This window comes from Nelusetta ayraudi, unplaced genomic scaffold (genome assembly GCF_046127955.1).
Source record: "Nelusetta ayraudi isolate G7.1 ecotype Tasmania unplaced genomic scaffold, CSIRO-AGI_Nayr_v1 ptg000022l, whole genome shotgun sequence".
NCBI lineage: Eukaryota > Metazoa > Chordata > Actinopteri > Tetraodontiformes > Monacanthidae > Nelusetta > Nelusetta ayraudi.
Window position 1 is genome coordinate 2,892,501 of NW_027466072.1, and position 27,695 is coordinate 2,920,195.

Sequence of the window (27,695 nt, forward strand, 5' to 3'; positions counted from 1 at the left end):
CCTCTGTCTTTTAAACAGCAGAGCCGCCTGTCTTGGTTTTAGGACTGTCGACGATGGTTGCCTGCCCAGCACCCTAGTTACCCACTCCTGCACCAGGCCAGCTGGACACACTATGTAAACAGCAGAGGCGCCGTTCTCCTTTAGCCAGGCCAGTTTGTCTTAAAACTAACTTTTGAACAATTGAAGGACCAAAAACTACACAGTGTTGCCTAACAAGAAATCTGTAAGAATAAAGCCAAGTGCAGATGTACATGTTCAATTCATTTGAGAGAAATTTCTAGGAGCGGCGCAGCTTAAAGTTCATGTCTGGCCTCACATACACACTCAACTGTTCTTGAGCTGCGCTGCAGCCTCAGCTGTTCCCCATCTCAGTCCAAGACAGGGACTCGGACTGAGAATTTCAAACTTTTTTTTTTTTTTTCACAAAACACTCATCTGAATTTGGGTCTAAGTGTGGCTGCCTTTGCTGCTCATTTCAGAACTACGTTGCCACGGTGTTCGAGAATTACACAGCCAGCTTCGAGATCGACAAGCAGCGGATCGAGCTCAACATGTGGGACACTTCAGGTAAGACGTGCTCAGGTGTTGTTTTGGGGAGTTTCTGTGTCACGAGACAAAAGGCAGCAATGCATCATCGTCATCGTCATCGACATAGTCATCGTCATCACCATCAGTGTTGGGAAGATTACTTTGCAAATGTAATTGGTTACAATTACCGGTTACCCTATTGCAAATGTAATAGTAACGTAACTATTTCAATTACTTGATCAAAGTAATGTAACTAATTACATTTGATTGGACTTTTCTAAATTTACAATCAATGTTCTCAACTATTTAGACCTGATAGCGTTACGCTTTCAGCAGTGCTCAAAACAGAGAGAGGCAGTTGAACTGGCAGGCGAGTGGTAGGGGGCGCTGCAGTTCTGAACTGGACAGGAGAACCAATCAAATCCAATCAGAATCGTGAATCAAACTTTCTTTGTGAAGGGAAACAAAAGGACGGCGCTCACGCTGAGCCAGTGCAGGAGAACCATGCAAAGCAACAAACATAAAATTATTAAACACAAAGCCCAAAAATTGGCCATTAAAATTCTACTAATTAATAATTACACAAGTAACTGTAATGTAATTACACTTTTTTTTTTTGAATAATGTAACTGATCACAATCATTTTTATTTTGTACCGGTAATTAAATTACATTATAACTTTGCATGTAACTCATTACTCCCCAACACTGACCACAACCACCACCATCATCATCATCATCATCATCATCATCATCATCGTCAAGTGTTTTCTGTCTCGGCATTCCAAGACGGCCGGGCTGCGGGCCAAAACCGGCTGCCAGCCACACCTGTGTGAGTGTCCGCCCGCAGTCGCTCCACGTGTTTGGAGAAAGACGCCCGGATGAGCCAAACAATTTAAACTTGATATCAGCCGGCGACACGTTTGGTCTGAAAGCGCTGAGAGGTGAAGTCCATCAAAGTGACTGTGGCTGCAAGGAATCGTCGCCGAGGCAGAATCCAGCTCGTCGGCATTCGGGTAGATGTTGGCCGAGAAGTATCGTCCACTTAATCATCATCCATCCCACCCACCCTCTCTCTCTCTCTCTCACACACACACACACACACACACAAATACACGCCAGGGGTCAAAACACTCTTTGGGCCCCTGCCTGGTGGCTCCGTCCTGTTTGGATGTAGGTCATCCTGAGGCCGAGCGACACCTCCCTCCCTCCCGTGGCTCTTTGTCACGTTACTCAACTGCGCCAGGGCAGGTTTTTCTCTTTTGTAAGTGCGTCTGTGTGTGCGTGTGTGTTTAGTGGAGTGACACACAATGATCCCAAGAACACAGGTGGTTGCATGAGGGGTGTGCTTGACTGAGAGGCTGCTCAGAAGGGTGGTTTGCAGCAGCAAAAAAACAACAACAATTTTTTGTTGATTTGTTTGTTTGTATGTTTAATAAGGAGATTTGGCAGAAGATTGTGAAACGCTCAGGGTTTAAAGGTCCAAGCCTGTCGGTAAACTCCCCAGGAACGAGAACATTGTGTGTTAAAGTACACAGTTATGTGGATGAACTCCTGATGATGTCACGGAGAGCACTGATAACCTCTCTGAAACCTACCAAACCCACCTTCCCCTCCCCCCGGCCCCTCAGATGTTGACTCCACCATCTGACTGAAACCACCTTTCAGACATTTCATTGGCTAAAAGCCAGAGTTTCAGCTTCAGCAGGGAGGCTGCAAACAGAGGGCTTAATGTGCTGCTGCTGTCCGGGGCGTCTCTAGAGGTTCTCGCTGTTCTTGCGCCGACCAGCAGACCGCTGTTGTGTTGTGACTCGAGATTCTTCAGGGCCTTAACTCCCTCCCTCCCTCCCACCCACCACCCGTTTTTTTTGCTCCCCTTTACGTAACAACGTCGCCTGAAAACTTGTTCTCACACGGAGAGCGTCCTCCGCCCAGGAGCCGCTGGTCCAGGCTGAGGGCGAGGTCGCCCCGCTGCCTCTCAACAGCAACACACGCTGAAATTAGTGGTTGTTTCACACACACACACTCTCTCACACACACACACACACACACACACACACACACACACACACACACACACACACACACACACACACACACACACACAGACCATGGGAAGACTCAAACAGCCATTTACTGTCACAAATGTTGCCACAGAAAATCCATCACTGTTTGCGTTGCAGCGACGGCAGGAGTGACTGCCAGTGACTTTGATGAGCAGTAACACGTCTCGTGGTTTCCCGTGTATTCCCACAGCTGCGTGAAATCAGTCCTCATCCCAGTCAGTCAGCGCAGCTGGAGAAAGAAAAAGCTCAGTTTGACTTATTTATGAGTCGCCCTTTAGTTTTTTTTTCAAGGCGGGTTATTGCGAGGACGTACAGCAGCCAGAGCGCTGTTTACAACCTGTCGCCTCCAAATACAGAGACTGTTCATGTGTTTTTTATTCATTCATGAAGCAATAGTGACTGATTTGTTTGCACTTACACTTTGCAAGTATATTCAGTCAAACCGAAATATTGGGATAATATCAAATTAAGAATTGGCAGTAAATCTGATCTTTTTTTCAAACCAGTGATTTCTTGCTCCTCACAGTTTCTTCTCATAAGATAAGCAATATTTTTTTCAAATTATTTTTAAATAGCATAAAAGTTTTGTTTTATAGCTCTGACTTTATAAATATGACTATTTACATCTTTTGCCATAAAAGCCTGTAGAAGACACCCAAATAATAAAAGCCTTTCCTTCTTTCTCAGCCAGCGACAGCACACTTGTCCCTTAAGTCCAAAATTCTACCAAATCCAAACATTTGCTGATCCTAAACACTGTTTACGAGGATGAGTGAGAGCTGGGCCTGCCGTGTGTGAAACATGGAAAACCAGTTGTTGGCTGACTACCACTGTCGCTACTGTATGTCCAGAATGAATGCAAGCTAAGAAAGAAGGAGAAATGAATCATTGCGAAAACACGAGCCTACATTTTGATGATTAACAAGATCAACAATGAGTTTGTGAACTGAATTGTCACCACACCCCTTCCCTTGTCTCCAGTGAGTGTGGCTAATTTCCAGACGGTGGCTCTATATAATATAATAGTTGTTTTTTTCACTCCCACTCCCACTGATATTTCTTATGCAACCTGTTCAGACTGAGTATGTACATCGCCGTCTGCCGCCAAGTGTATTCACGGGGCCTGTGCAGGCACGCGGACCAGGCAGCGCCGCTGGGTTCGTCTGCGTACGCGCGTGATCGCGTTCAGCACAATGCAACACAACACAACGTCATCACGAGAGATTTGAATCGCGACGCAGTGTTTCGCACAGCGAACCACAGAGAAATCTCAGAGTTTGACCTGACCGGCCACAGCCTACTGCAGTTCGCCCCGTCCGCTAAAAACAGTCATCCTCTCCAGCTCAGGTGTGTCAAAGGGAGGTCACAGGACGCAGCCTAGAGGTGAACAAAAGCGGAGAGAGTGTTTTAGGAGCTGCTGTGAACTGGACGAGTTGCAATTATTGCGGTAGGTCAGCTGGTACCGGCTGTGAGGAGTCGTGTTAACTTCACACGCACGGCTATGACACTGCAAACACGGCGGTGTGCGCCGCTCGCACGGGAGAGTCACGCGAGCCAAATGTTCTCGACGTCAGAGTTCAATCAGCAGAATCGGTTTTCCACAAAACACTTTGCCAGCGTACAAAAACTTTGTTGTGAAATTTGTGGAGGTTGCTGGGAGTTACACTGATTCCATAAACCGCCTAGTGCGATATTCTCCAACACGCCCCATTAAAAGGCTTAAGAGGAACTCGCTAATTGTATTTTCTTTTTCAGCAAATAGAGTATAAAATAAGATTCACTTCCACGCTTTTACAGGACTATAACTTTGGAGAAGGCACCATGTTAAGCCACTAAAACAGTTTAAATGTACGTTTATATTACAGAGGACAAATGGTTGCGAGTCACCTCAAAATGAACTGAGATGACACTGCAGATGGTATCGCGGTGACTTTTAAGATAAAAAATAAAAACAGAAGTCAGGTTCGGATGACGAGAAGGAATCAGGCCGAGCGACGAAATGTCAGGTTTGCAGACAGGATCAAGTCTTGAGTGGCGAGGTGCCAACAGAGACAAACAGCGGATTTAATTAATGAGACACTCAGAGCGGAACCAACACGGCCTCCTCGACCTCCCGCCTGATTCCCTGACGTACCTGTGAACCTGTTTGTCAGTCCCGCCTCGGCCTGCCGATGCTCAGCGGAACTTCCTCGTTGGTCTTCCTTATTCCCGCGACATTTCCTCCTCCTCGCTCTTTCCCTTCCTGGTAATTTCCCACTGTATCGTGGCGCCGAGTCAAGAATGCAGAGAGCGATGAAACCTTCATGAAACCTCATTTAGAAGCTTTGCTCTCATCGTCAGCGTCATATTTTGTGACTGCGTGGTCCGCTCCTCTGCTCCATCTGAGCACTTTTCCTTGTTTGGCTCGGCTCGGCCAGTTGCTGGCCACTTTCACAGATGTGCCCGTGTCTCTCCTGAAGGGGACATTTGTGGCAGCCAACGCAATCGTAGCGTAACCAGCCGCACATGACAAAGCCGTCTGCAAAAAGGGAATTACCTCAGTCTCAGTCAGTCCCAAAAATAACTGGGTTTAATCACTGATGTTGAATAAGTAGAAGTTCAGGTGCGCAATGCATTTGGTCCTTTTTTTCAGAGGCTCCATTTAATCTGCATTTAGCCCCTAGGAGTCATCCGGAAGAGGCAGTTCCGTGACGCTAAGTGCTAATGGTGCTAAACTGCAGCTGAAACAACAGTTGTAACGAGAAGCTGTCAGAGATGTGGAAGTCCTCAAGTGCCACAACCCAAGTCCTAGAGTCTGACTATTCATTGGTTTTTGTAACGTTTCTCTAAAGTCACTCAATTAATTTCCATTTCCTTGTTTGTCTAAAAAGTTGAGGTTGTTTGGGCCTCCAAATTTGACCTTTTCGCCGTATTTATCTCCCTCTCTGCCACACTGACTGCTGCTGTTTGCCTGAAACCCAGCTGATCTGACTACAAGCCCCATAATTACCTGCTCCGATCCAGCGTAAGACTTAAAAAAAAGGTCAAAAGTGGGACTAGCATGCCCAATCAAGAGGTGACCTTTATTCCCAAGGAACCATCTGCTGATTAATATACAGAATTCCAACCTTTCCTCAAGCCATTTGTGCACTATTTAGTTGTCTTAAAGGTGACGCGCACGACCTTTCAACATCCCTGTCAGATAGCGTGTTGCGCTCGGTGCGTCCTCGCTATTTTTGTTTCGTTTTCGTCAGCAATGCAACAACTAACCTTTTTTTTTGTGACAGTAAGACTCACTGCACAACACAACGCAATTTCCTAGTACTATCGCAGGCTGACAATGACAACGTGAACCCGACGGAGGGCACGACTTGATAGATTTGTGCGACTGCTAGCATTAGTTAGCAAACGTTCGCTGTCGGGCAGATAAGCGCTGACCTCAGCACGGCTTTTTCCGTCTTACGGCACAGAAATAGCAACAAATATAGACCCCGCTTCTTGCTTCTTAGTTGAACCAACCGTATTTGAGACGGATGGTGAATTGGAATGGAAAGCTCCTGTAGCACGTTAATGACCTGTGATATCAACATAGCTGTTGAGTTGGAGATCTTTATTGTTTGTCAGTCAGTTTGACTGAATGTAAATGTTCAGTTTTTTGGGGAGCCTTGATAAAGTGTTGCGCTTGTTCATTTGCTTGCATGTGTCTTTGCACCTTTCTAAAAGTTCTGCGACACTCTTGTTTCTCAAGAGTCATTTGTTGTTTTCTTCAAACGAACTGTCCTGATTGCTCCTTCCTACCTTGCGTGTATTCATGTCAGCGACTCGTCAAGCATGAAAGAACAAATGCGGTACCGCAAGTCTCTCCGCATTCCTACGCTGGAAGACGGGGTGACGGTGGGACGCAGTGCGAGGTTTTGTCTCGCCGCAGGTTGTTCTGTAAAATCAGGAAGAGAACAAACATTTTAACTGAAGACACAAGCCAACGGCGCTGATGGTGAGCCGGCGCATGTGTTGACCTTGACGACAAGTCAGCACGGTCACTTTCAACTGCCTGCCAAATCCACAAAAATAAAGCTGAAAGAAATATTGAATAGTTTAATTATGCCAATTAATTAGCATCTCCGGCAAAAACATTAAGTCACGGTCGCAGCTGGGGAACAGCTGGCTGGATTAATCAGAAAACCAGCAAAAATTCAGTTTTTATTATTTTTTTAAATAGTGAGATGAGTTTATTTTTTACTTTATGGACTTTCTAAACTCCAGAACAGTGGCTGCACACATGGTTCTCACGCCAGCGTTACAAAACTTTGACATCGTGTGAAAGTGCTGGCGAGGAGTCGACCGGCTCAACCTGCAGCGTCGCACCTTTAAAGAGTGATGGGTGAGGAATGTGCTGTAATCTCAGCTTCAAACCCCGAAGCGGCTTCAGAGGCAGGTGGCTGGAATTTAGTGAGTCTTCCCTGTAAGTCAGTGTAAACAAGTCTGTCCTGAAAGACACACAGACAAAGACAACGCACTTTTCTTTTTGTGTGTCTGTGTGTGTGTGTGTTGACTGTGACTTGCATACCCATCTTGATGAGATGCAGAGGGGGAAAAAAAATAAACATAATTTTTACTCAGTTTCCTTTACGTTTTGATGACACGAGGAAGGAAATGCTATTGTGAAAATTTTTGAATTTACCATTCCCGGGTCACAACAACCAAAAACTATTCGAAACACAATTTTTGATACACTTATTTTAATTCCTATTTTTCATTCATGTCCCTAGCAAACAGAGGCAGATAAATGTATTTTTTTCCCATTTTTTAATTCACAAACTCTCCAAATTAAAACAGGAAAACGGGTTGTAATTCAGAAACACCTCCTGTTTGGTTTTTCACTTTCGAGACAGAAATCCAGTGGCCGGCAATTACAAGAACTTGAATGTCCCGCTTCGCACCAATGCAAAGCCTCCAAATGTTGCTACTTGATTGAATGGTTGACGCGTGCATGTGGCTTACAGAAGGTTCGTCCAATCACCTTCCAGATATTTCCTCCATTTTTCAAAGGCTTTCTCTGGGCTCTTGCCCAGATGGACAAAAGAGATAAAGGTGTCGGATTAATGTGTGTTGCATACTGTGCAAGTATCCATCCATCCATCCATCCATCCATCTATCCACCCACCCATCTATCCACCCACCCATCCATCCATCCATCCATCCATCCATCCACCCATCCATCCATCCACCCACCCATCCACCCACCCATCCATCCATCTATCCATCCATCCATCCACCCATCCATCCATCCATCCATCCATCCATCCATCTATCCACCCACCCACCCACCCATCCATCCATCCATCCACCCATCCATCCATCCATCCACCGATCCATCTATCCACCCACCCATCCATCCATCCATCCATCCACCCACCCATCCACCCATCCACCCATCCATCCATCCCAGCTCTCAGGCTTGCCTTTCCAATCCATCATTCATTTATGAGAAGCTTTCCATGACCCCAATTACACGTTGGCTGCTTGAGAGCTCTTCCCTGACGTTCCAGATTGGAGTGTAAGTGGCACCTGGCTCAGCAGCAGCGGCAGAAAAAAAAAAACCCCAGTGGAGCGAACAGCTTTTTACGTGACGGAGCATTTTAGTGGCTTTATGGACAGAAGTGTTTTTAGCTTAAGTGTGTTTTTATCCCTCAAACAGGTGCACGAGTGTGTTAGTGCATCTGAAAGGGAGTGTGAGTAGTGAGTGAGTGCGCGTGTGTGGGGCGGAGGGAGGATGGAACCTATTAACCGAGTGAGCAATGGTGAAGTCAGAAGGATTTATTGTGCGAGGGTGCAGCACAGTGGAGTATTTTTTTTTTTTTCACGGCGTAAACACTCAGCCTGCCCCGAGCCCATCAGACGGCCGGCCGGAGCTGCGCTGGAAATCGATGGCCTAGATGTCTCGCTGCACTCTGGCTCCCGGGAGGCGACTGATCCGTGTCTCTGCCACTGCCAGTGTAAGTGAGCAGTCTGTCGGAGAGACGCACAGTCTGACGGGAAGGCAGAGAACTTTTCTTCCCCCACTTTGTTCCACTTTGACACACGGACAAACTGGCACTTGTGCTTTCAGATTGAAATGTTTCTGTCTCAGCACGGTGAGAGGGATTTTTTTGGGGGGGCTTTTTGAAACCTTAAAATGCAAACAAACCAGTGAATAATGTGCTGAGGTGGTGGTTTTCTACCAACGTGCAAACCTCACTATACGGCAATGTTTGAAGTTCAACCAACAGAATGGCCCATGCTCACCACATCACAGTCCATAGGTTATTTTTTGAATGAAAGAAAATGTGCATAATACTAATTTACCTGAGAATGAAAGAAAAAACACTTTTATTGGGTCATTATTATCATATTATTGTGAATTGGGAAAAGTCGACCTTAAAAGAGGCATTTGCTCGACGACGCTTTTCATTTGAAGACTCAGCCTTCAATATTTATGTCTTTTTCTGACACATCGGCAGTGTTTATTTGTTAGATGTAGTTTGATATCAGTGATGTGACGTCGGGCTCGTCTTTGGTTGTTTGTTTTGATTTCGTTTTCATTCTCTTTGTTGGCTGCCACTGGCCATTTGCCGCTTTCTAGGCACCAGTCTTTAAACTTTAACGGCTCATTATGTGAGCGGAGGAAAACAGAAAGACAAAGCAGAACACACACTCACACACACACAAACACACACATACAAAGGGCACTTACCGGGTCTGTCCACCCACTGAAGACCCTCTCTAATCCTCATCTATAATGCAAGAAGTAGCCACGAGCGCAGCAGTAAGAACAACCCCCAGCGCTGCTGCAGCAGCACACCAACCTCTTCCTGCTGATGTGACGCTGCGCCGCTCCGAAGGCTCTTCTTTCCTCAGCCGACGGCTTTAATTCGCCCCACCAGGGCGAAGACCGGCTTTAGATCAGCGTCGGACTCTGACGATGGTTCAGTTGGCAGCATCCGGGAGAATCCATTCAACTGAGCCAGTCTTGGAAAATACTGTATGAGAAATAAAAGCAGAGCTGACAAGAACGATGTTGTTGCCCGCACAGGGGTTATTACTGGCTGCACAACACAATTATACACACTGTGGTGATTAAACTGTGGTTTGATTCTTCATGTAGCTACAAATGGAGAGTCATCGTTTTGACAATTCGATCCTCCGCAAATGTTAAAAGCACGTGGTCTAAGTATTTAATATTGTCAGTATGTCGACTCAATGCACAAACGGTGGCGAGAGCAGCAGCTGTGACTGGTTCAGAGAGACGAGGCAGAGCTGGAGGCAGAGCTGGAGGCAGCTCTCCATGGATGGACAGGATCAGGGAGACGAGGCCGTCTGAGCGGCCGTCAGATGGTGCATGTTTTAGGAGACCGAGAGCCAAGGGAGGCCAGACTGAGAAGGTCTGGACGTGGCCAGAGGAGGTCGGAAGTGGCTGGCAGGAGGCCTGGAGGATGTTGAGGGGTTTCGACGGAGGCAGATGATTGGCTGTGGCACCCAGTGAAGGGCACGGCCCCAAGGAAGAGAAGAAGAAGGAGAATGTCGGATTTAATGTCCCTGCTGGGAAACTTTTACTTCTTTTTTTCCTACAAGAAGCACAAAAGTTACGCTGAAAGCTTTTTTTCCCCGCTCGGTTCACTTCATCTGACTTGGCGGAATAGCGTTTTGCAGGAGGACATACGGCGACTCGGTCGCCACATAAAGTCCCGACAGGAGGCGAGAGGTTTAATGTGCTGGGGAGAAGCCCAGATGTCAGTCCCTGCCCTTTCTCTGTCGTTCATTATATGAAACCCTGCTGGATTTCTGCTGATTTGGGCGAAATGTCTTGCGCTTGCAGGCTGCACTTTCTGCCCTCTGTGCTCACTGAATCAGAAACCCGACACAGAAATGATTTCACTTCAACACCGTCTTGTTTTCTGAGAGCCGCAATGTGACGTGGCTGTGCTCGCGGCATCTCACTGACGGGATACAGATATGATAAAACTTGCAGGAATTCTCTTGTTGCTTGAAACCAGAAATCGGGTCAACTGTTGAAGAAGAAAGAAGAATCCATCCCTCTCTCTTTTCTCTTTTTACTTGTTGCTTTCCAGAAAGTGTACGCCTAAACATGGACTTTAGAGAGTCAGCCCTTTGTGATGTCACAAAATGCAATAATACCTCCCCCCCTCAGCAAGGTGCTGGTGCCTCCCTCTGATACTGCCCTCTTTTTTCCAAACCCACGGAAGACCCAACAAAGCATTGGTTTTAGCAGGAAGTTAGAATCTAGCATTTTTTGCACAGCGAGGGCTAAATGTGCTGTTTTCTGGAGATCTGTTTATTTTCGGGGGGATAATTAAGCAAGACACACCAGAGTCAGGGATGAAAAACATAGGGGGAAAAAATCATTTAAAAGTGGCTGGGTTAATGGGATCTTTGAATTTATTATTTAAATGTAACAGTATATCCTTCAGTGATATCATAGTTTTCTGGTCATGCTTATCAATCACTTAATGATCTCACAACCAAAGAGGATTATGAACTCACAGTAGGAATTACACAGATGATGATGATCGGTCAAGTCAGGCTTTTTGTTTCTGTTTTGTGTTTTTTTTTTTTTTTTGCCTTTGCAGTTCAAACAGAAACAACTTCATCTTATAGAGAACTGTAGCTGCATGATAACAATCAAACACACACACGCATGCACGCACGCACACCTCCAAGTGCCCACTTGGCAAAAATGTTTTAAAAATTCACCAGAGGTTCTTCATTAACTCGATTTAACAGCAGGTCCAAGTGGGGACCTGAAAAATGTCCCCGCTTGGCTATCAGGTCCCCTGTTGGTGAGTGCGTAATGACACAAATGTCCCCTGTTGGATAGGTAGGTAAATACACACACACACACACACACACACACACACACACACACACACACACAGTCTCTGTTGACTTTGTTCACACACCAAAACTAGCAGCAGTGAATTGTAATGACTTAATGTTCCAGGACCTCTGACGTGACTTTGTACCAAATAAAGGACTCATTTATAATTGTATTTTTTTGGAAGGGCATGTCTGGAACAGACTGGCTTTAAAAAATTGAGGAGGAGTCATTAAGACATCTGGCAGACTCGTGGGGGATTAATGATGATTTTCTGAGAAAGTACGCGGCAAGGTGTGTCTACCTTCCTCCTAAAAAAAAAAAAAAAAAAAAAATAGGAAAAAAAAAATAGAAAGCCGCTAAATCCTCAGATTCCAAGTGAAGTCTGCTCAGCTCTTATCCGGCTCGTTAAAACTTAACACTCGTCAAACCAGACGGACAAATTTCTGATAAAACACCAGCGGACGATTTAGTAATGATTTTTACAAGATGAAACAAAGTGAGAAAAGGGGAAAAGACATCACTCGGTCTAAAATATTTAGCATCACATTGATAAGGCCCCTTCATTTGTTTAATAATTAAAGAATCTTGCCAGAGGGGCTCATTAGCGGCGCGCATCAAGGAGCTTCATACGATGCCTGTTTTCCATCAAGTCAGACTGGAGCCTCTTAATTATTAGGACGTTGATTAATAAGCCTCGTCTGTATATCTGAATATCGACTCCACGGACTAATAATCAGACAAAACTGAGCCACATTGATGTGCCTCATACAGCTGTGACAAATTGTTGCGCTTAGAGCTAATTACTGGTTGCAACACCGCTCGTCACCAAAGGCAGCAATTAAATCACACTTTGCATTCCCTGGATCTGTGCGTCTGCCCACGAGCGACTACTTCCTCCCTCCCAATGAAGTTTTTCAGCCTGTGCGGCAACCGCGGATTTTTTTTTTTCTCTTAAGAGGCGACGCAACCTGTGCAGGTGCAAAATTGGGTGCATTTCTATGAAGGCTGGAAGAGCGCAAGTAGAAAATCTGCCAGATGGAAACATGCCTATTGTTAAAAAGCACAAAAAAAAGTTGTTGTTTTTTTTTACCACTTACATGAGGAGGTTGTTTGTCACAATCTGAAAAAACGGGGGGAAAATGTTTGAAACCTGCGATGGAAAAAGCATCGCATTGACAGGGAAAAAAAGACTACATAGTGTTAGACTACATAGTTTGACGAGTGGACGGAGCAGGAGACTCAGATGCCATCAATCTGTGTTTTTGGTGGATTTGACACTGCTGGATAATAAAGACAAAAGGCAAGCGTGGGATTCAAGACAGGAAAAACTGCCAGAGACACAGCTGTTGTAACCGAATTGAACCTGTCGGAACACCACATCAGCCGCCGCCCTTTGTGGAAGGACCGAATTAAATTGTGAAACATTGAGCAGGTTCATGTTCTGGTGGTGGTGCAATAGTGGTCTGTTGACACAAATACATCATTTTTAAATTACAGCGATGAAAATCGATGAAAAAGCATGCAAATGTTTTTCATGTTACATTTAATACCATCAGATTCCTTCAAATTTAACACAAAGGGACTTTAAACGTGCAAAAGCAGCAGTAGCAGCGCCATCAAGTCATCAAAAAGTGCTTCCTGTTCAATGATGTTGGACAGGAATTGTGAGACTGTAAATCTCGCTGCGTCTTCATGTTACTTTTTACTATGTACCAATAGAAGTTTTATGAGGAATCTTGCAGCTGTATTTTTTTTACAAGCAAAAACGGTTAACTAATGTTAAGGCCCCATGTTGTGCCAAAATCCACATAACAAATTTTATTGTTTTGTTTTTAAATGAAGCCTGTCAGTGAACTCCTCAGAAATGATGTAACCTTTCTTGTGTGCTCAGTGCCCTTTGTGATGTAACAAAGGACACTGATACCTCTTCTCGAGGTAGCGACAAGGTTGTTTTTGTCTAAATATGTGGAGGGTTGAACAAATCAGCATCGCTTTTAGCGGGAAGCTAATCCCCATCCATTCCTTCATTCATTCATTCATTTACACTTTTTTCAGCATCACTTAAAAATCTGTGGAAAACTGCATTGAGGCGACTGTTCACTTAAAGACAGACTAAAGTCATCTTTGGTCCAGTGGAATAAATCACATCGGCCAATATCCCCACCAAAATAAAATAAACTTTTCAAAAAAATATAAACTTTTCAAATAAAATAAACTTTTCAAAGCCTCTGCTTTTAGATCCACCGATAGGAAGCGGTACAAAGACTCAAAATGAGGTCCTGGAAGCACAACAAACCACATAAAGGGACGGCAGTCCACAGAATGCGGCGGAGAGGAACTGAACTTGACGCAGAAATTTGAAAAAGATAAAAATAAAACTTGTCGTTTATGCAGCCAGAGTTAGATGAGAGTGGAAGAGTTTCTGCTCATTAGGTTGACGGTGCCTGCAGGACATCGTCCCTCCGCCCCCCCCGATCAGCATCCTGCTATTCTGGAAACATGTCGTGACGCAACACCGTAGCCATGTTGTTATTGTTGTCGTTGTCGTCATTGTCTGACTTGCATGGAGAGCTCAATCCCAACTCCATTATTTTCTCTTTCCTTTTGAAAAATGTAGCAGGCCGGAATGAGGTTGTGCAAAATGCTGTGTTAAAAGCGCATTAAAGCGTAATGGTTCCATTATGTTACTCAGCTCTCTTAGTTTCACTGGTTCTTGCCTCGGGACAAGTTTGGGTGAGACGAAACTGCCTGACAGTTTATAGCACGAGTGCCTTAAAAAACAAAGACCTGGTTCACTGGAGTTGCCGTACGTTTTATTATTCTGATTAAAGTAACTTTTTTTCCTCAGTGAAGCAAATAAATAAAAACTATATTTCTTAGAGTGCGTCGCTAGGCATTAGAAAAACTAGTGGGGGTGATATATAAAAATAAATCATTCGTGCAATGACAGTGTCCAGTGTGACTCAAACCAAAACCAGTCAATCACATGGCAGTAACTGTAGAACTCAAGCATCAGGAGTGGGGAAGACTGAGGACTGAAGGGAGTCTGAATGTGGTTGTTGGTGCCAGAAGGGCTGCAGGTCTGAGTGCTGCTGACCAACTGGGATTTCCAGCTCATCACAACCAACTCGAGGTCCCAAAGAGAGAAAACATCCTTTTTGATGACGGTCGGAGGAGGAAACCAGAGTGGTTTGAGACGATAGAAAGACAGCGAGAACTTCAATAATCAGCCGTCCCCACTAAAGTCTGCAGCTCACACGGGACCAATCAATCAATCAATCAATCAATCTTTGTTAATGAAGCAACAGTTCACATCCAGAGGCGTCTCACATTACAATTGCAAAGAGATCCCCAACAGATCCCAACAGATCCCACCACAGCCAGCACGTCCGTCACTATTGTCCAAATTTGATCACCAAATGTGGCCATCAGAAGGCTGGAAAACGTGTGGCTGCTCTGATGAGTCACGATTCCTCCTGCAACATTTGGATTCTGCGGTCATAATTTGGTGTAAACAGAACAAAATAAATCAAAGCTGAAGAGGAAGAGGAATCTTCAAAGCTTTTTATATTTCTATCTAACCGAGGAGATTGGATGGTTGATGAGCGTGTTTTAAATTTCAGGAAACAATCTGTCTATGCTGAACCAGACAGTGAAGGAACAAAAAAAAAAAAACAGCTACTCATTTTCTATTGTTATCATGGCAATATATGGTATGTATACATGACCCTATGGTGACGCTATCACAAGGTTTGCTGTAAAAAGCTCCCTCGCTGTTTCTCTCGCAGTGTCGGCCTCCATCACGAGACGCAATCAAAGTGGCCCGGTAATGTGCAGCAGACGATTCATATCAGCCACTTAGCTCGTGTTCGACGAGGGTCCATTGAAATGAGTTTTCTCTCGTGGGGAGAATGTTTCGGTGCGTTACGTCGGATATTTGGTTCGACTTCGGCAGAAGACAATTTCCTGTTTTCATCAGCCGACAATATTGGATTCACGGCAGAAACGACACGGCCGCAGCAAGCTGACGTTTGTTCCCTCAGACATTTCATTCATGCTATTATCATTATTATTTATAAGTCTAGCTCTTCTGGTGATGCAGTGATGCAGACCGTTGAGCTGAATAAACGTTAATAAAGAGACAACATGCACAAAACAGAGCACCTGCGCCATGTGTGGCAATTTTCATGCGTGCCGGGAAACAAAAATCATTGTTTGCCACTTTCAAAGTTCTAATTAGAGCAGCGGACTAAAGTAGGGTGCTCAGTGGAAGCCTGGTGCGCTGCGGAAAGTGCTCACTCAGCCACTTTGCAAACAACATATTTGACCACATCTCATCTTGCCGGGCCGACGGGATCTGATAAATGCAGTTTGGACGACTGCAGGTGGATTATGGCCCTTATTTTGGTAGGAAATAAGAATTCTAGGCACACACACCCCCTCACCACCCTTCTACATGAATGCAACGTAAACACAAAGACGCTGATTACAGCGTTAAACAAAGTACCTTTTAAGACGTAACCTTTCTGCACCAGAAGACTTGAACTGCAGGTTTGAGTCAACAGTGAAACGGTGCTCGTCAACTTTAATTTCCTCTGGGGGTTAATACAGTATTGTGTTTTAACCCCCGTATTAACCCCTGACATCCTGCTTTTCTTGCACACAGCACCTGCGTGTACACAGATTGAATGTAGAACCAGAATAAATGAGAAAAAAAATTAGGCCAAAATTAAAACACATTGGCTTGGTAGCGTTGATTTAAATTTGAATTTAATTGAAAATTTTGTTTTGCATGGACTACCCAGCAATTTTGTTTAACACGTGAATTTGATATGACCATTGCATATTAGCATCATAGAACAGAATAGAACAGATTAGGATTTTATTTGTTGTCATTGTACAAGAACAGCAAACCTGAAAGTGCTGTGCTTGTACAGGCAAATGCAATAAAAAAAAAAAATAGAAAAGAAAATCTGCATAATAAAGTTAATACCATCCTTTCACACCTAGAACACACAATCGACCGTCCACAACCAAACACACTGCTGGTGCAGTTTCAAGTGTCTCCAGCTCTTAATGCAGTCACCGCTCGTTCGCTGTGTTCTGACTTCTGTGTGTGCGACGTTTGAAAAAAAAAAAAATAAAAGTCAGCTTCTTTTGTGTGTCGCAGTCCGACTCGGCCGTGTTCCCTGGGAATGTTCCGTCAAACACATTTTTCAGTGACAAAATAAAAGGCCCGGCTGGGTACGGCGACAAAAGCAGGCCGTGTTGCAGACAATGAGGGGAATGTTTAGGAATGTGTCCCCTCGGCCGGGTCAGAACACACACACACACACACACACACACACACACACACACACACACACGCACACACACGCACACACACACACACACACACACAGAGGGAAAACAACAACAAAACCCATTCCATGGAGACAGACCAGGTGACCTTTATTATATCACAGTCTCATGTCAGCGCTTGTCTACACAGTCACCAACTTCACCGCAGTTATGCCTCACAACAGTTTTTATCGCTTGCAAAAGAAACATCTGCAGTGACGCTGGGGTGTTAAAGCAAAGAGACTTAGAGACACCGGATCCACCTGTTGTAGAATAAAGGATGGTGACAACTCTGTGTGTGTCTGTGTGGCTCCAGGCTCGTCCTACTACGACAACGTGCGGCCGCTGGCTTACCCCGACGCCGACGCCGTGCTCATCTGCTTTGACGTCAGCCGACCAGAGACCATGGACAGCGTCCTGAAGAAGGTCAGTGCAGCAGTGGGGTTTTTTTTCTCCTTGTTTTGGTTCTGACACTTGACTCAACTAGAACCGATCGATTCATCGACATTCTTCCAAATTTTTTTCCACTAAATTATCATGTAATCCAGTTGAACCACAAAAATAATCTTTGGATTAATTGAATAATATTGGATAGCTGCAGCTCCAATCTGAACTCTCCCACCGACCTCTAAAAATACTTTAATGCAAAATGTTTGAAAAGTTTATCATTCGCTTGGCCTAATTCAGGATGAGAAATCTCAAACTTTCCATAGCATCCATTTTCTCGCTGCTTGGCACTCAGTATCAGGCTCACCCAAACACTCCATCCATCCATCCATCCATCCATCCATCCATCCAGCAGCAGCAGCAGCAGCAGCAGCAGCTGCTGCTGCTGCTGCTGCTGCTGCTGCTGCTGCTGCTGCTCCAGCCCCCACCAGTGAAAAAGTTTGCCCACCCCTGGTCTAGGTTATCAGACCAGGTTTAAATACAGGTGTAGATGAGCAGACGGCAATCAGGTGGACCAGTGGCAGGTGAGTCGTGGGAGCAGGTGTAGCCAATCGTGTTGACGATCCCGCCCAGGCAGCTGCTAGACAGGGGAGACAGGAAAACAACTGCAGATCCCAACAGTCCAGGGTCTTCCTCACTAGTATTTGAACACCCGGGACTCCCAAAAAACCGTTTAGACAACTGAAGAAGACTTTTGGTTTCCAATTAACAAAGAAAAGTAATGCAGGCGCCAAAACTGGGAAGACCGGGACAGGCGAGAAGGACAGACTTCAGAATGTTGGATTTGACTCAGTTTTTTGAAGTGAGTTTAGAATCAGTGGGTGATTCTGTTCAAGCATCCTTCCTGAAAATCAAAGTCTGCCTGGAACAGACGTTGCTGTGCCCTTTTTTTTTTCAACGCTGAGTCAGTGTGCTGGCTGATCGAGGCAACGCTGTCAATCTCGCTGCCCAAGTGCTTGAAGGCCAACACCTGCCCCAGTAAGATTTAAGACTCTGAAGTCTCACTGATCCAGCTTGCACAGCCACGCTACAATTAACTCCTGGCAGTAAGTGTTCTGGTAACTCATTTAGCAGCGAAAGAAAACAAAATGACCCAGAGCAGTTTAGCAGCTTAGGGTTTAAAAGCAAAGAAAACAACAACAAAACAAACAAGAAAAAACCTTCTGGAAAAATTATAATGGTAACAGGAATAAAATAGCACAGCGTTTGGAGAGCAGTTATTTAATCCTTGCTCAATTGGGTTGCTAAAACCGCTAATTAGCTTTAGCGTTAGTAGTATTAGTGGGCAGTGTTTGCACAAACAAGAACAGAAACTTTTTTTTTACATTAAAAACCTCAACATTCACTTCAAAGATATTACAAGAACCAACTTTTAGACTTTTCTTTTAAAGCTAAACCAATCAACTCTTTTCAAAACGACCAAATGGACCAAAATGGCGGAACGCGTCGGCCGGTGAAGCGCTTCGACCTCGCGGCACGCCGACATTCCTGCCTGCCGCGGCACCATCACTCATCGCTGACATCATGGATTGAACACGCCGCACTTTTCCTTTATGGCGGACAAATTCTCACATCTACGGGGGTTTGTGTGGGGCAGTGCTCGCTCGACCTCACCGGACGACCTCTGCACGGACAAAAGGTGCGCATGAACTCCCCTCACAATGCCAGAGCGGGATTCCAGAGTGATGTGTGCAGCGGGTCAGTTCAGGCGTCTCAGGGACACAATGGTCGCTCACTCCATTCATTCCGTCCAGGAAAAATTCTTAGAGAGCGAACGCGTGCAACCACGACTCCGAGCCTTCGATCATCGGATGCGTAAACTGCGGCCAGCCAGTGGTGATCAGGAGAGGATTATTTCATCAGGCAAATATCAAATACGGGACTTTCTTGGCCTGTAGTTTGGTTTGACTCTAGTTTGCTGGATCTTTTGGCCCAAATCTGCTTCTCAAATGATGGGCAACATTTTGTAATTTGTCACAAACTGTCCCGTCCTCCTTAAAATTGTTCTTTTCCCTTTTATTTCTTCTGTGTCTTAAAATATTTTACTGTTTATTTGTTTTCTGATGTTTTTGGCGGAACTTTGAAAAGTTTTCATTCACAAATGTCGTCTATTATTCTCGGCATGTGTGATAAGTGGGTGCATTTCTCCTTTACAAACATGCATATTTTCACACACATTTTTCATTTTCCGAGTGTAGCGACGCCCTCACGGCGCATTGCAATTTCCCTCTGTCATCTCTGTCAGCCGGCCGCTTCAAGCAGCGCTCCCCTCCCGCTCATTTCCCCTCAGGAGCCACTCGTCTTCCCGTCTTGCCGTCGCTAAGCTACGGGAGCACCTCTCGGTTCCCCGTCACTTCCCGTCTCCCCTTGGGTCTCTTTCTTCCCCTCGGCGCCGTCTCCCTCTCCTTCGTTCTGCCTTGTTAGGGCATTAAAGCCGGACTGCACTTGTTTCTCTGACTCTCTGCCCAGCTGTCACCTTAAGGGGGCCCCGATCAAAGTCGGGGAAACGGTGTCACTGTGTGAAGCTCATCTCGCAGGAATAACTCACGCTTGACCCCCGACTGAGCCGGCTTTTCAAAACATTACCATTAGCGCTAAAATGAGCTGTGACGACGGCTCATTTTTAGCGCCGGCCACTGCAATTAAGCCAGCGGCCCGTTCACACCGACCTGGGCGGCTGTAATGATTCCATCCCAGCAGCTGTTATTTCCTCCTCTGTATTTTTCTGCCATTATTTCTGTGCCGTCACTCGTCTTGACTTTCTGTTCGCACACATACACAGGACCGTGTATGTAAATACGTTGGTAAAACCGGTGATTTGAGTCACTGTTGTCTTTCCACTGCCTCCATCCAGTCTGCCCATTCTGACCTCTGACCCCTGACATCAACCAGGCGTTTTCCTGAGCACAACAGCCGCTCACTGGGAGATATTTCCTCTCTCTAGGACGCTTCTCTGCTCGCCTGCCACCAACCACCCTGTTGGCTGCGTCCAGAGTTCGCTTCATTCCTCTTTTCTTCCCCGGTTCTGACCAGACCACCAACTGTCCAATACGGAGACGCATTCATTTCAATAGAGTTGCCCACCCAGCGCATAATGCAGTCCATAGAGGCACGCGCAGTAGTTTCACTTCCCGTCATGCCTCTGTGACTCCAGTGATGCACCAGGACTCATCGGCCAATCAGAACGAGCCGAGACACAGCATCACGTACGATGACGTGATGTTACGCCAGGAATAAACTCTCTTCTGAGGCCTTTATACATTTTCTGGAAAGATTAAAGATCCATGACTTCAAAATCTACAATAAAAAAAATGATGTTCCAGGTCGCAGTCGTCCTGTCAGATGTTTCACAGGTATTTATTCTTGTATTACGGTCGATTGAAAAAAACGCTTTTTGGACCTTTTGGCTGCAGTACCTCGAGTGGCCACAGGAAAAGAATCGCCACGCCGCCATATTGCCAGTCTGGCATCCACTTCTTATTGTACATCCGTGGTTCTGACGCCAACTCTGACCTCCAGCAGGTTGTCTTCACCTCGGCCACATGACTGAGTGCGTTGAATCGCTGTAGTGGAACATTTTGTCCAGTGAAGTGAGCCGGTGAGAGGATGATCAATTAGAAGCTCGACACTCAGGTGCAAATAGACCGGACGCAGCAGAAGCGGCAGTACGGCTGAGCGGAATCTCAAGGCGGGAACCAGGAATCGTCAAAACCAAATGAGCTTTTCCGTTGTTCGCCAGCATCCGGGGACAAGCGAGCGGCGTCCGCCCGCTTTCTCTCCTCGATATCAGGTTCAAATGTTCACGCGGAGACGTGTGAGTTGCCAACGTGCGAGCGAAGCTCAGAGAAGGCTGCTCGGACGCCGCAGCAAACATGAATATCGACCGTCACCGGCGCCCCCGGCTGGGAGACTTTGTCTCTCTGGACGCCGCCGATGTTTGCGGACCTTTGTGTGCAAGTACAAGTTTCCCACAGTGCGTGATTGCGTGTCGCCGCAGGCCGCCCGCACATTAAATGCGGCTGAAGCGCTCGCCGCTGCTCAAGTGTTGTCTTCCGCGCGCTGCTTTAATTTTGAATGTGTTGTGACCTTTCCAGGCCAACTTGTGTTTTCCCCCTGCAGCTTTCATTGCCGCGGAACCGCCGCGCAACACACAACACACAACACACAACACACAAGTCGTCGAGAGCTGTCGGCTGCTCTCACGCACCCCCCACCCTGTCGCACTCACATCTTGTCGTATTTTCGAGATATTTATAGTAGATCATTGCAAATGTTCCTCCCTGCACAGCTGGAACCGAGCCTCTCGTGCGGGTGCTGAGGTCAGTGCGGACCCAAACGACGGCCGACGGGCTGATGTGTGTTCGGCACCCGCAGCTGAAAATGTGACTTCCATGACAGAAATAGCCTTAAAAAGTCGACAGTGTTTAACAAGCGTGTAATCACGTAGCGCCCTTCCTCGGGTAATGAAACTGTGTGAAGCTCCAAGAAATAAGACTCCATGGTGCAGAGTGAAAGAATCCACACCACCACAATCCATCACTGCTGTTTTTTTTTTAATGTTTTTTTTTTTTTAACTCTGCTGTTTCCCGAGTTGCAAGAATATTTTTCAATTTTTTCCTTATCTCATTTCATCAAAAGTACGTCAGCGCCTCTATTTCCCTTTGATAACTCAGACTTTCTGGTCCGATGGCTCCCGTTCTGCCTTTCCTCTCACCCGCTCCTCACACTGACACAAACAAACAGCTCTTCTTCTTCTTCTTCTTCTTCTTCTTCTTCTTCTTCTTTCTCTTTGTGACTCATCTAAATTGCTGCCATTCACTGGTTGCGCGCTCTTTGCTGGAGTGGCCTATAGAGAAGCGACAGCTCACCCCGACATTTAAAAAAAAAGACAAAAAAAACGCAGCAGAGCGCACTGGAGTCGGCGGCAGCAGCAGCACCACCACCACCACCACACTCTTCCAGGACGAGAAAAGGCTTCTTTGTGTGAAGAAACAAACAGAGCGACTGTGCCCGAGACGCTGCCAGAGCTGCGGCGCGAGCAGATAGCGGGCGGAGAAAAAGGAATTTAACACTGGCTGTCATGTCAGTGGCCTGCGAGGAGCGATTCCAGCACCAGCGTCTCGCCCGGAGAACCTTCTTCTCTGGCTTTCCTCCTCTCTCACTCACTCTGGGCTTTCATCTACATTTTTTGGTTTTGTAATATAACAATTTTCACTCATGGCCTTTCCCAAACAGTTTAAGACACTGCATATTATGTTTTTGTGTTGGTGTGTTATTTTTTTTTACATGCAAAAAAAAATCTATCAGCTCTTAGCACTTGCTATCACATCTGAATCACTTTCAGGGGCCGACAAAGAAATGTATACCTAGAACCTTTTTTGCAGTGCTGGTTCTCAATCTTGAGTAGGACTGAGATTGAAAGACAGATATTGGTGTCTTTTTATTTTCACTGTCTACCTAAGTGGCCACCTTTCAGCTTTCTATGTAACATTTTTTGTCCCTCCACTTTAGTATTCAGGAGAATTAAGGGGGAAAAAAAAGTTCTATTTCCAGACTCTGTGCACCTCACTGGTCATCGGAGATGTTAAGCATCCTGTCCCTGTTCTTGTGACCCGCAGTGGCAGGTTGAGACCCAGGAGTTCTGTCCCAACGCCAAGGTGGTGCTGGTCGGCTGCAAGTTGGACATGAGGACTGACTTGAACGTCATGAGGGAGCTTGCCAAGCACAGACTCATCCCCGTCACCCACGAACAGGTGAGCAGAGCAGCATTTACCCGGCTGCTGGAAATCTAACGGTAGACTCGGAGTGAACGCCCAGGAGGAGGCATACAAGATTTATGAAAGATAATCATGTGTGCAAATGCAAATGCAAAAAAAAAGGGTTTTGGGGTGCAGAGATTTTTTTTTTTCTCCGCAATTAGACTCATTTTTGGAAAAGTTCAACAGCATGATCACAGACAAATGATACAGATCCATCACTTGGTTCCCTTGTCTAAACAACACACACACACACACACACACACACACACACACACACGAATAAAAGTTGTGAAAATGAATTCAGAAGTTGACATTTAATTAAATTTAGAACAAATAAAGAAACTCAAGGCGAGTACAAAGGAGTCGTGGCTGAGCAGAGAAGAAGAAGCAGCAGAAGACGCAGAAGAGATGTGCGATTGTTCCGTGTGATTCAGAACAGTGAGCAGTGACGTGTGTGACTTTCAGTGGCTTATTTTCATTCTCCCCATTGTTGTTATTATTACTCACAAGTCAAAGGCAGCCGCCTTCGTCCTCCCGACGGTAATGGCACCAGAATGGCTCCCCGGAGACGTCAACATTTTTTACTTCATCCCCAAACACCTTCGCTCCAAATCAGCCAAAGACCTTCAGATCGACGGTGACGAAGGCAGCCGGATCACGACCGCCGCGTCGTCGATGTGCGTCGACGCCAAGTGCGTTACGCACATACCAGAACGTGTTTCAGTCACTCAACCAACTGATGGGGTCCCCAGAGGGAAAGGCATCCACCGTGAACCGCTGCAGGCGTCACCAGCATCAAAAACAAAAGAGAAAGAAAAAAGACGCTTAACGCGCAACGTTTCCATTAATGCAAAAATAATGGCGCCACTGCTGCTGCCAGCGCGACTCCAGCCGCAGAATATATTTCACCAGCGCAGCGTCACCAGCGCATCCTGCTGCCAGACGCTCTCTTGCACCACCAGCAGGTGTTCCGTCCCAGGAAAACAGTGGATGAAGGCCGTTGATGACATATTACAAAAAAAAAGATTAAAAAATAAAATAAAATAATAACAATAACACGTTCAAGCATTTCTCATTCAACACGGTGCAAATCTGCGACCCAGAATTGTCTTTTAAACCCAAGTTTCACCGCCGCACGCATGAGCTCTGAATATTTTATAACTTTACGAAGGATCTCGGTTCTCCCGACGCGCCGGCTTGTTATTGTACTGCTGTAGTTTTTTTTGTTATTCTTATTACTGTCATTGCGCAGAAAATCTTTGCAGCCGGTGGTTTTGATATTTGCGAAACTAATGAAGGAGCGTGTCGGCGAGGTGGCAAGCGCTGAGCAACGGCGGCAGTTTCAGAAGCCTCATCATGCTGCACTTTGCCTGCACTCGGGTGGGCTTTGCAGACAAACTACCCCCCTCACTCCCCCTCCTTTAAAAAAAAAAAAAAAAAGAAAAAAAGTGTTGTGCCAACACTTTTCCGTTTCCACTCTCTTTGTTCGGGCAAAAGCGTCCAACAACGTTCCAGAGCTCCAGAGCGAAATGCAAAAAGCACCGTTTCCACAGCAAGAGCCACCTGCGGTCACTCGTGCACACGCGCACGCGCACGATTTGTCAGCCGCAGTGATGAGCACCGTCTCCTGCAGCTGTGAGTCATCACTTTTTTAAATTTTTTTATTTTTTTTTATTTTTTTTTAAACAGCTCTCGACTGCAGCGGGGAGTGGATGGTTTGCAATTTCACCTCTCGGCGTGCCGCCTTTTAGGCCCATTAAGCTCGTTTGTTTTGGTTTTACGACCCCGATAACATTTCGGCAGCAACTCGCAACACAACTGGACCAGCCTTCCGTCGCATTCTTCCATCCTACCACTAGGGGCAGAAGACGACCAACCGCCGCCTCCTATTGGTGGCTGATTGCTCTGGTCACAGCTAAACCCCGCCCATCGCCACCACCTGCACGACTGCGCTCATCCCGAATCTGACGCTGCTTTTCCTATTCATTTTCAACTGCGCGCCTCACGGCGGTTTTGAACTCACCCGGCGGCTGAAGCGGCGTCCCAGCTCGACTTTTCACCGATGTCACATCTCAGCAGTTTGACACTGATGCAACACAGCGAACTGAGCAGCTCGTCGTCACACCGTGCCGGTTTCTGTAAGACTGCTGTGCAAGTGGTGCAAGACCCTCCCGCTGTTTGTCGCAACATCGTATTTGGTGTGAACTCAGCCTCAGTGTCACCGACTGGGAACCAAATTGGTCGGCAACGATTGTTACGGCCTCTCCACCTCCTCTACTGTGTCTTCTGTTTGGCTTTTTTTTTTTAACAGATGCATATTAAGACGCAGTGGCAGGCCTACACGTTCCACATTTTCCCATAAATATGATAATAAAGTTATTCTCCATAATTGTTATTTTACATTATATAATATCCACTTGGTCGCGCTGCTTCCATTGTTGTATATTACGGTGGAGTTTTTAATCCAATCATATTCAGCTGGCTTGTGTTGTCAGGTTCTATGAAATCTGCCTGAGGCCAGTGGAATCAACGTTGCAGGCTCCTGTCCGCTGTAAGGGAACTAGATCGAGAGTCTGCAATGCCAAGGCCAGTGACTATCGGCGTTGGCTAATACTAATTCTTTCAGGCATTCCTGGCATTCCGTAACGGACAACAAAAGCGGATTTTCGGAAATATCCAATGAAGGACTGCAGGCATCCATTGCTCTTTGCTTGACAGTTTCTGAGCCCGTGCTGCTCATGCCTCCTCGCTAGGCTTGGAATGTCGGCATACAATGAAGGGGTCTATACCCGCTCACACCTGCTACCCACGACCACCACCAGTCAACTGACTTCTGTCCGCTTTGTGTTTCCCAGGGCAGCAACCTGGCCAGGCAGATGGGAGCCGTGGCCTACGCCGAGTGCACCTCCAAGTACTCAGAGAACAGCGTCCGCGACGTCTTCCACGTCACCACGCTGGCGTCCGTCGCCCGCGTCCACCGGCCTCAGCTCAAGCGTGCTGGCTCACGTCGCGGCCTCAAGCGGGTCTCTCAGCAGCCGCCCCGGACTGAGATTCACGAGCACCCGCCCGCCATCAGGAAGGACCGGGCCAAGAGCTGTGTGCTCATGTAGTGGACGGAGGCGGCAACGGCGACTGCGCACGTGGACTTAATTTATTGGTGAATTCTTGTCCGTTCTTTGCACTGCATAAAGGACAATAATGACGAAAAAAAAACAAAACACAAGAGAGAACAAACGCTATCCTGTGGAGTTTCCTTTTTCAAACTGTTTGTCCTGCTCTTAAAACTCTCATTGTCATTTTTTTTTTTCTCTCTATGGACGCATCGTCATCATGGAGGTCATTGTTTTATTTATTCTTTTAATTTTGTTTTGAACTAATAGGCAAGAGTGGACACAGAAAAAAAAAAAAACAGGCCGGTTGGCAGAAGTTATTATTGTGACAAAAGAGAACATAGTAATAAAAGAAAAATTATCAGCTTCAGCCAGTGCTGCTCTGGACCTCTGTTATGTTCCTCATTTTAAAAAAATGATTTATCCTCTCTTAGTGTTAAATGGACATGAAGCACAATATGACGCACACAAGCTGCTCTGAGTCATCCATGAATACCAGGCAACAAACTCTGGGTGACAAGTTGAGGATAATATATATACAGTATATGGACAGGGGGAGGGAAACAACAAGGCTAAGAGGACACTATAGTTTTCTGAAACCACAAGTGCTTTTAATATTGACAACTGAATAATCACTCACCACCTAATACTGAAGTGTTGTGAAATTTAATATTGTTCAAATAATACGCACTGGGAAGGAGTTTAAAGGGTGACTGTTACAGTATGTACATGTGAAAGCAAAATAAAAAAGACATATATGTATATTGTTTTGCTAAGTCTTGGAGCATCTTTCATTTGGAACCCTTGTATTTGGACGACTGCAGGAAAACGGTTTTCTTTTCCAGGGTTGCTGTTGCTCAAGAAAATGATGGTGACTGTACATTTAAATCAGATTTAAGGCAGAACGGACATACACATCATGGGTGTAGCCCTCGGCGGAGCCCCGACGACTGCGAGCTTCGTTAGCACACTCAGCCGTCCGAGCCGTAATAAGACAAGACTAGTTTCATGTATTTATTTAATCAATTTAAAACTAACTTGGTTGGAGCGTCAACCAACAGGCTTCTAATGACTGTGACAAGTGGCTCGGAGAGATTTCCACAGAATGAACGGGCGCAAGTTATGCCGCTTATATAATTCACTTCAAAAGCAAAATATGCGACCCATTTAGTGCTCGTTGCTCAGTGCAAAAAAGAAAAAATTGAATTAATGTCTCGACAGATAAAACTACGGTTTGCACTCGGCAGCGTTAAGCCCCCTCGGCTCTCGTGGCTCGTCGATTAAACGCATCGTGGTAACCTGGGCTGAACCCATCGTGGCACGTCAGGGCGTTAACATCTGTCTCATCATCCATGACATGCATGGCATATTAAGGTTAAACAGCTGGGAACAGAGTGTTCATGGAGCTAAGACAAAGGTCAGCTGCACTTGTACTCGTTTTTTTATCACCCACTCAACTATGTTCAACCTTAAAGGTTAAAGGTCCCATTTCACACCTGTTTTCATATCTTTGTCTTTATTTTCCAAGCAATGGAGAGTGGAGCATGTTTGCACGACTAATATTACTACTGCTACTACTACTACTACTGCTA

General features: G+C 45.9%; 1 protein-coding gene across 1 annotated transcript in view; it reads left to right on the plus strand.

The window, feature by feature from the left end:
- LOC142889392 (rho-related GTP-binding protein RhoN-like) overlaps positions 1-26,865 on the plus strand; it is a 27,925-nt gene extending 1,060 nt beyond the window's left edge. Inside the window, exons 2-5 of the mRNA XM_076028103.1 lie at positions 480-567; positions 17,104-17,213; positions 22,853-22,987; positions 25,849-26,865. Coding sequence (XP_075884218.1) covers positions 480-567; positions 17,104-17,213; positions 22,853-22,987; positions 25,849-26,103 — 588 coding nt within the window. The 3' untranslated portion in view covers positions 26,104-26,865. The remainder of the gene's footprint in view (positions 1-479; positions 568-17,103; positions 17,214-22,852; positions 22,988-25,848) is intronic.
- Positions 26,866-27,695: the final 830 nt, after the last annotated feature.